Raw genomic sequence first — 9,235 nt, forward strand, 5'->3', positions numbered from 1 at the left:
ATTTTATTTTTAATTTATATTTCTTCAATTTAAAAACATCTGTCCAACTAAGATCTGTATAAGCACACTTTAATTAGGTTATAAGCATATCTTCATGGTACTTGTAATGAAATTCTCAACTTAAAGAAACCAAATCTTGAAAAAGATAATAAATGTGATCTAACTTGCCAAATTTCTTTAATTTATGAAAAAACTTATATATGAAATTCCTTGTTTAGAAAAACAATACAACTGTTCAAATAAAGCTAAATAATTTTTATTTAAAACATAATTATATAAAAGTATGAATGTTTTGAAAATTTATTATCATTAAAGTAAGATTGAATTTGTATTTTTAAGTGAAAATTATAAAAATTATAATCTTTTAAAGGAATACATGTGGGAGATGCTTTTCTACCAAAGCGAATTGAACCAACCAATGATTACAAAAAGGTAACTGCATCGATGCATTGATTCTGATCAAATAAATCCAAACATGATAAATCTTTTGATGAAGCATTTATAATTTATTAAATAAATGTATCTTCCCATAAGAACGAAAGAGCAGCAGCGAGGATCATTCTGCATTACTGTGAGAAACGTGATGCTCTGATTCATTGAAAACCTCAAAAGCAAGGCATGACAGTAAAATCAATTATGTCCAGCACTTCCCCGCTTCTCACCTCGCGCCACGTGGCAGTGATCGGTGCCGGCGCCACCGGTCTTGTGGCGGCACGCGAGCTCCGACGAGAGGGGCACCGGGTGGTGGTTTTCGAGCGAGGAGACCAAGTTGGAGGCACGTGGGTGTACACTCCGGAGGTTGAATCGGATCCGGTAGGTTTGGACCCCAAGCGGAGCATTGTCCACTCGAGCCTCTACGATTCGCTCCGAACCAATCTGCCTCGGGAGAGCATGGGTTTCCGAGATTACCCTTTCAAGAAGAGGGAGGAGAAAGGGAGGGATTCTAGAAGGTTCCCCGGTCACAGAGAGGTTTTGAGGTATTTGCAAGATTTCGCAGCTCGTTTTGAAATCGATGAATTGGTGCGGTTCGGGACGGAAGTGGTGTTCGCAGGATTGGATAAGGGTGGAAAGTGGAGGGTGACGTCAGCATCACGGAATAGTGATCCTGTGGACGAGATTTACGACGCCGTTATCGTTTGCAACGGACATTATGTTCAGCCTCGTCTTCCTGATATCCCTGGTTCTTTCTCTTTCCGTCATTATTATTTACTATAATACTCACATTCCATTTTTCTATTTTTAAGAAAAATAGAAATATACTATAAAACATCATGTTACGTTAAACTGCAGAATACTAATGTATGCACATAATATATATACTTTTGTAGTTTTTTTTTTTTCTTCATTTTACAGTGTAGAATCTTTACAGGGATTAACGTGTGGCCAGGAAAGCAGCTTCATAGCCATAATTATAGAAGACCTGAGCCATATCAAGATAAAGTATGTGCTGTATTAATTCTTTCTTCGATTCTAAATGTCTCTGTGTTATGCATATCTGAAAGATTGTTTTTTCTTTTCTATAATTTTCGTTTAATACTTTCTACTTCCTCTAAAGTTTAGTTTTTTGTGTTTATATTTTTTGTATGTCATTTATGTATGTCCAAATTTTTAGATAATACTTTGGTTTGATGATAGCATATATGGATGTGTGTGCTAAGAAATGTAAAGAAAATTTGCGGTATTTCCATAAAAAATATCTTTCTCTCAAATAATGCAATTTGTATGGAAATAAATTTAATTTCACAATTTATTGAAGGTCAATTAAATAAAACACTTGGATCTTTTAAAAAGAATTAGGGGACGTGGATTGTGACACATTATTTAGATTTTTTTTAGATAAAAATGATTGATAGTTCTTTTTTGTAATTTATGAGAGATTTAATTTAATTTTTCTTTCTTTTACATTTTTAAAAATTTGTTTTTTACATGACCTTATTTTAAAAAGTAAAAAACTCTTTAAAGTATAAAAGTATCTAAGACTATTTTTAAAAAATATAAAAAATAAATGATAAGTATTTATTTTTCTTAATATTTAATTTTTATTATTAATTGAATGATCAAATTATCATATATTTTTATTTTATTATAATTATTAAACTATTCACAGACTCAGGAAAAAAAAATGACAAATATTAAACTTTAGATAAAGTGGTCAGTTTTGGACAAATATTTAAAACTAGAAAAAACATATTTAATCCTAACGAAAGGTACTAAATATTTTGATGTGGTATGACTAAGTTGGTTTGTTTGGGGTTGGGCAGGTGGTAGTTCTAATTGGTAACTCTTCGAGTGGGGTTGATATCTCTCGAGATATCGCAACGGTTGCTAAAGAAGTTCACATTGCAGCTTGGTCTCTCCAAGAAGATAAGCTAGGAAAGGTGTCTGGCCATCAAAACATGTGGCTTCATTCTATGGTGAGAATGGGATTACTTTCTTGTTAATGGCCACAACTGTTCTCTAAAATGATAATCTATGCAGGTTGACAGTGTTCATGAAAATGGTACAGTGCTTTTTCAAGATGGAAATGCAGTTGCTGCTGACTTCATCATACATTGCACAGGGTACTATCATACTATATCAGTATTCTCTATAAATGTTTTGGTTATTGTTCTCCCAAATAATCTTCAAAGTAGAAATCATACCTCTGTTCCTTTTCCAGATATAACTTTGATTTTCCTTTTCTTGAAACCAACGGGGAGGTGACTGTTGATGACAACCGTGTAGGACCACTCTACAAGCATGTTTTTCCACCAGCCTTGGCTCCATGGCTTTCATTTGTTGGGTTGCCTTGGAAGGTTGTTCCTCATGTCCATGGCTCTTCTTTATTATCGTCCTTTCCTTGAAAGAAAAATCTCAAACCTGTTTATTTTTTCATAAATTGCTTTAATAATAATGCATTTATGTCAGCAGATTGTTCCATTCCCTATGTTCGAGTTGCAGAGCAAGTGGATCGCTGGAGTTTTGTCTAACCGCATTGCACTTCCTTCAAAAGAGGAGATGGTAGAAGATATTCAAGCTTTTTACTCGTCGCTTGAAGCCTCTGGCACACCTAAGCGTCACACTCATAACATGGCGCTTCTTCAGGTGCCTTTTTTAACCTTCTTTCCGGCTATTGCCTTTTATCTTAGATATCTTAATCTGAGTTTAAGGAAACTATCGAGTTATAACATTAATCATTTTTTAAAATTTTTTTGGAGTTTTCCATTTATGATTAGTTATTTTTTTTAAGGTTGCGATTATGTTTTCTTGATCCAATCTTTAATTAGGATTTAAAAACGAATAAGAACTTCTGATTATAAGGAAATGTTTAAGATTGATTTATAGATCTGTCTTGGTACCGAAAGTATCGTGGTTGTCAGAAAAATATTTACGAACATGTGAGTGAAAAGTCTTTCAGTGTAGTCGACAAAATCTCAATACACAAGATCTCACATGTGTTTGGAATTGTATATTACAGTGGGAATACAATGATTGGATTGCGGATCAGTGTGGATTTCCTTATTTTGAAGAATGGAGAAAGCAAATGTACCTCGCCACAGGTAAGAGCAGGGCCTTGCGACCCGAGTCTTACCGTGACGAGTGGGAGGATGATGATTTGGTTCAGCAAGCTGAACATGATTTTGCCAATTATCTGATCTGATGTTTGTGACATGTCCTTAGCCAAGTAAAAAATAATGGGCTCTGCTCCTGATTCATTTCTCACGAATAATTATTGTAAAATCAACTTCAGGGCGTAATTTTTAAGGGTAGAAAAAATTATGACAGTGATTACACAATTACGTGTTCGGAACGCTTTTACAAATTCATCCATTAATAGCATGTGATGGAAATGTTATCACTAGTTATTTCATCTGATAATAGCTACGTGGCATGCATTACTAGTTAAACTATAAATCGTGCACCAAACTTGAAACAGCTTTTTTCTCATTTCTTTTCCCTAAATTTAACCTGTCCAAACAAAAACAAGTATCTACTTTATAACATAGAACAGCTTTTGACGTCCATAGTGCAGACATAAGTTTGGTTCCGTTTCCCCAAGGTGCGGCGAACTTCTATCTTTGAACATGGTGGAACTTGGCCAATTACACCATATCAGAATACCATAAAGTCATCAGAAAATAGTACACATGATATGTAATATCCAGCTGGGAATGTTTTTGTTCTTCCCGCGACAGAATTAGCAGAATCGCATGTCAAAAAACCAAACAGCTTCTTCAGAATATCCCATGAATAGCCCTTTTAACCTTAACCAAACAATTTCGTCGATGTATCAGACTACTGACTTCTACTTTTCCTCAGACGATGGATTTACAGATTGCCTTTGACGTGGTTTCTCTGAGGTATGATGCATATCTTTCTTTGACTCAAATGAGTTCCTTCTTTGCGGTTTAGTTGGTCCTTCCTCTGTGAAGAGATGGCTATATTTTGCCAGTACCTTCTCTTTCTCTTTAACTAAGCCTAACATCTCATATGCATTTGCCACTTTCTGAATGATAGTTTTATCCCGCGGTTTTCGATCAAAAGCTTCCAGCCCCTTGAAAAGCTTTTCACAAGCAAAGGAAAATGAAGAGAAGGTTAACTGTTAGTTAATTTAACTACAAGTATATGCAACTGTCGAACAGGATGCAAACAATACCTCTGATGTTACTACAATATGCATGCTGACAACCTCAGTCCACGAAAACTAATATAAGTATGTTACTTGATTTTTTTTTCCTCACAAGAAATGAACGGGTAAAGTAATCTTTGCTGTTCATCCAATCTATATTCAAATAATAATAATAATAATTTATTAATGACAGACAAGTTTTTGTATTATCCTCCGTGATGACTATTCAACTTTTCAAACTCCTTCATAATTTCCGTCCAGATTCTACCGGTTAACATTTTGAAGAAAAAATGGAAAGTACAATGCTACACATAAAACTCCAAATGAAGATTATCAGAAACAAAAATTGTATGGATACTGCAAATGATCATTTTGTATTATTTAAGCTCTCATTACTTATAGCTTATAACCCTTTTCAAGGAATGAAGATCATTTATGTCTTGCTACTGAGAGATTTATCCCATAAAAAAATCAAGAAAAGCATACACCAAAATTGTGGACATTTTAGAAGGGAACACATTGCAGATTAATATTAGCATACAATAACAGATTTGTTCTGAAGTCAGGTACATAGATTAATCCACAACATTGGAATGAAATCTATCAAATATCCAAATTTCCAATTCCATTTCGACAGAAGAATGTTCAGAAGTATCACACAGCCAAGCGAAGAAACATATTGGAAAATTATACGAATGACATATCACTAATTGGAAACATAAGAAATGTCGTAAATAATGAAATCTAACCTTAACAAGATCTTCCAGCATGTTGTTTCGGTAATATACAGATATCATGACATGACATAATTGCCAAGGAACTGAATGCAAATCAGAACCAATTTTCATTTCCCAGAATTTGTGGGCTTCTTCCACTCTATGGTCCATATCTAAAGCTCGTATCAGTTGACCATACGTTCCCATTGTCGTCCCCTGCCCTTTGCTCAGCATCCATTTAATTACCTTGGATAGGATATTAAACAACCCGAGTAATTTACTAACAGTGCTACCGAGGTAAACTAAAATTCAACCCTGGACTTTTCCTTTTCTCCCTAATGTTAAAAGTATTCCCAGACATCTTTTTTTGACTCAAAATTCACAAAAAAATCCTAAACTAACATGCTTACAGATCATACCAAAATCAAATAAACTACAAAAAGTTATATAACTTTATCAATAAAAGAAAGAAATCAACAAATGGACAAAATTTAATACTTAAAGAATCAGACTACAAAAATCTTCAACAAGCACAAAGAAATAGCTCGTCATGTAAATATTAAGTGAACTTTACAAAAATTGATAGCTTCATAACATGCTCTCATTTTTTTAAGCACCAAACAACCAACAGAATCACAAGAAAAGAAAGGCACATAGGTTTTTTTGGACAAAACTTCTCAGTAAAGACTTATAGAAGAAAATAAAATAAAATGGTAGATGAATTACAGTTTTCTCATAAGTTAAAATGACTGTCTCACGCAGATTAATTGGTCAGATATCAAATAGGCAACTTGAACCACTAACAGACATAGTTCATATTGACAAAGATAATGCATAAAAGAAGAAGAGAAAGTAGATAGTAGTGCTACCTGCACAACCCTATGCCACTGCTGCTCCTTCTCAAGGGAATTCAATATTCTTTTCAATGAGGCGACGGGGAAGTTTTGCTCCCACGCAACCCATGCATCAAGAGCACCATAAACAGCCTCCTTACTGTCGTTGAGTTCAAGAAGCTGCATTATTATTATTATTATTAAAAAAACAAATTCAGTGTCACTAACCTGGTTTAAACCTTAAAACACCAACTATACATAAATCTATTATCATGATTATATACTTACTGTAGAGTAAAGATATTTGTTCTTATCTTTTCGGGATACGTTTTCCCCAATATAACTCCTCGGAACTACGGTGTCAGGAGGGTCATATTCTGTCTGCGAGGAGGGAAGTTAATTGGATTTATATAACGGTAACGGCATTAAGCATGGGCGGTAACAAACTATGAACGACGAACAGAGACAAACCTGTTGCAAACTCGATGGAGGAGGCGACACTTGAGTTTGACAACAATGACGGTGCTGAACCTTCACATCACTTACTTTAATTTCATTCAATCTACCAACCTGATGAACGAAGTCACGCTAAAGAAAATGGAGGCGATTCCGAAAAGCGATGAGATAGAGAGAGAAAGAGAGACTCACGAGATGAGAGATTCGAGGTGACCTTAACCTCCACATGGTGCTTCGCGGTGGTGACGGACTCAACCAACTGAAACCGCCTTTCTCTCCTTCCTCCTCTCCTTTCTTCCTCCGCGCACTCCGGCCCTAATTCATTTGGCCCATTCCACATTTTTGGGTAACCAAAGATTATAAAAAGAAAAAAAAAAGCACTAAAAATTTTTCAGAAAGATTTGATGGGGTGCAAGAAGAAATTTGATGGGAATTTGAGTATTTTCAATTATAATCTGATCTTTAATAAATTTGATGTATTTATTGATTTTTTATTTGTTATTGAATATTTTTTTAATTGAATAATATGATTGTTATATTATTCAGCTATTTTAATTAATATCTCATTTTAATATATTAATAAATATGAGATCGTGTTATTAATATTCAAAATACACTTCTCGTGTTCTCTTGTTATTTGCTAAAAACTATACAATTATGTCTATTTTTTAAGTAAGTTTCACTCTAACTTAATTGTCATAATAAACTTTAAACGGTATAACATTTTACACTTTAATTTTCTCAAAATTTTATTGTTTTAATAAAAAATTATAGGTTTAAATATTATTTTGAGGTATATATTTAAAATAATTACAAAAATACATATTTTTGTCTGTTTATTTATAAATTTAACTAATTCCACTAATAAATAAATTATTTTTATCAAAATTTAAACTCAATTAACAATATATTTCATATCTTTTAACTTAATTTTTTTATTTAAAACAATTTCATAAATTAAATAATATTTCTAATATTAAAATATTTATATATATATATATATATATATATATTAAATTAATTTTATTTTTAGTCCATGTAAGATGTTCAATAAACTCATTTCACGTTTGTTTATAAAGTGGGATTTTCACTTGTAAATTGGTCTCAGCGAGAGAATATGAGACTTCCACCATAACTTCTATAAAAGTTTTAAATATTCACAAAGTCATAACATTCTCAAGTTTCGATGAATAATAAGGGGACTGCGTATAAATTGCATAACTCATAAGGAAGTCAAGAACAGAGAGACCAAGTAATAAAAAAAATGTTCTATAAATTGACAGCATTATAAAAAATATCTCTGGCTGTTTTTGATTCAAAAGAATAATCTGTTGGAGGATATGTTGTTAGTACAGTGGAGATCGATGAGGAACACCCTTTCTCCGGTTCACCATGGTGTACCAAATCTCTGGCACCAGGTCAACACTGCCACGTTTCTTTTTGAGTGAATCATTCACACTCTCTGCCACACTTGTTGACCCAGAAACTGTGGGTGAGTCTAGTTCTGAATCTGTTGTGATTTGGCTATCTTCAATTTGCTGCGCGTTCTCCCTGCTTCGTTCTTTGTCGAGCAGCACAGAGAATTCATACTTGTTGCAAGTTCCCTCCATGGTTGTGCTTTCAGTAATCAGTAGAAGATGTTGCTGCACCTGCTACAATGATCACGTGTCCAAATCAAGACCACCCAATTAGCATCAAAATATGAAAAGTGAAGACTTGAATTTTGTAATTTGTTTGAATAACACAAAAATTGAACCTTGCAAGACAGAGAGCAGAAGATGTAAGGGTCTTGGAGGTTACGGTCACACGTGATGCAAAGATTGCTAGAGCCTCTGTGAGAACGAGTGTGAGGCCTCTGTTTCAAAAACACAACCTTGGTTTTATTTGTTGTGTACGGCTGTTTATTCATCATGAATTCAGAAAGAGTTAGAATAACTATATCTATACTATGTTTTATAACATTCTGGCTTTTTCTTACTTGAACAAGGGAACAGTTCAACACTGTTTCAGCATCACCAAGCCGCAATACATCATAGTACATGTATCTTCGTATCTGACACAGGAAACACAATCCTGGGTTAAGAAAATCAATGTTTTTTTTTTCCTTTTTACGTGTAAGCAAAAATTGTTTTGCACCTGAAGAAAGACGTGCGAGCGGTGAAAGGGTAAACAGTGGAGGCAAATGCTGGTGCAGCAATCTAAACAAAAAACGTTTTTCTCATTCTTTTTTACAGAGCCATGACTCAAACAGCGAGTGAAAAATTTCTCCTCCTTCAGAATGAGAAGCCAATTAGGAACTGAGTTGAACCCAGCCTGAGCATCAAACAGCAAACACTGTAATAAACAACAAAGACTATAATAAAAATGATTAGAAACTATAGAAGAAAAAAAATTACCATCTTAAGTTGTTGAAGTGTGAGGCATGATGAATGATAGGAACATGATAAGTGTAAGGCATGGGTTTGGCATCCATATATAAGAGTGTGAGACCGATTTTTTTGGGTAAAAGGTTTAGATTGAAGGATGTTAAGTTTTGAGGAGGGTTGGTTGTTAATTTTGTTCAGATGCGGATGGTGAAATAACATGGCCAACTTTCCGCAATTTTAGACCATAATAGTACA

General features: G+C 33.9%; 3 protein-coding genes across 6 annotated transcripts; 1 reads left to right on the forward strand and 2 right to left on the reverse strand.

Annotated features, from left to right (window-relative positions):
• Positions 1 to 410: 410 nt before the first annotated feature.
• On the forward strand, positions 411 to 3,841 carry LOC114173697 (flavin-containing monooxygenase FMO GS-OX-like 4). The gene is made up of 7 exons (XM_028058238.2): positions 411 to 1,180; positions 1,370 to 1,440; positions 2,262 to 2,414; positions 2,479 to 2,561; positions 2,660 to 2,795; positions 2,911 to 3,084; positions 3,458 to 3,841. The coding sequence occupies exons 1-7, from the start codon at positions 619 to 621 to the stop codon at positions 3,638 to 3,640; spliced, it is 1,362 nt and encodes a 453-aa protein (XP_027914039.1). The 5' UTR covers positions 411 to 618; the 3' UTR covers positions 3,641 to 3,841.
• A 66-nt stretch (positions 3,842 to 3,907) lies between these two features.
• On the reverse strand, positions 3,908 to 6,962 carry LOC114173698 (PPR containing-like protein). Its single transcript, XM_028058239.2, has 6 exons — positions 6,807 to 6,962; positions 6,630 to 6,728; positions 6,447 to 6,539; positions 6,195 to 6,338; positions 5,359 to 5,571; positions 3,908 to 4,543 (listed from the first exon to the last, which is right to left on the reverse strand). The coding sequence occupies exons 1-6, from the start codon at positions 6,840 to 6,842 to the stop codon at positions 4,286 to 4,288; spliced, it is 843 nt and encodes a 280-aa protein (XP_027914040.1). The 5' UTR covers positions 6,843 to 6,962; the 3' UTR covers positions 3,908 to 4,285.
• An 820-nt stretch (positions 6,963 to 7,782) lies between these two features.
• Positions 7,783 to 9,235, reverse strand: LOC114173273 (uncharacterized). Of its 4 annotated transcripts, none has more exons than XM_028057557.2 (5): positions 9,011 to 9,235; positions 8,751 to 8,927; positions 8,593 to 8,667; positions 8,371 to 8,469; positions 7,783 to 8,263 (listed from the first exon to the last, which is right to left on the reverse strand). In XM_028057557.2, exons 1-5 carry the CDS (start codon positions 9,197 to 9,199, stop codon positions 7,961 to 7,963), a joined length of 843 nt encoding a protein of 280 aa, XP_027913358.1. In that variant the 5' UTR covers positions 9,200 to 9,235; the 3' UTR covers positions 7,783 to 7,960. The 4 variants fall into 4 exon arrangements, with proteins under 4 accessions (XP_027913358.1, XP_027913357.1, XP_027913356.1 ...); XM_028057556.2 differs by having other exon boundaries at positions 7,783 to 8,266; XM_028057555.2 differs by having other exon boundaries at positions 8,371 to 8,511.

Source organism: Vigna unguiculata, chromosome 2, assembly GCF_037176805.1.
Source record: "Vigna unguiculata cultivar grain cowpea cultivar isolate G323 ecotype 2 chromosome 2, ASM3717680v1, whole genome shotgun sequence".
Classification (NCBI taxonomy): Eukaryota; Viridiplantae; Streptophyta; class Magnoliopsida; order Fabales; family Fabaceae; genus Vigna; species Vigna unguiculata.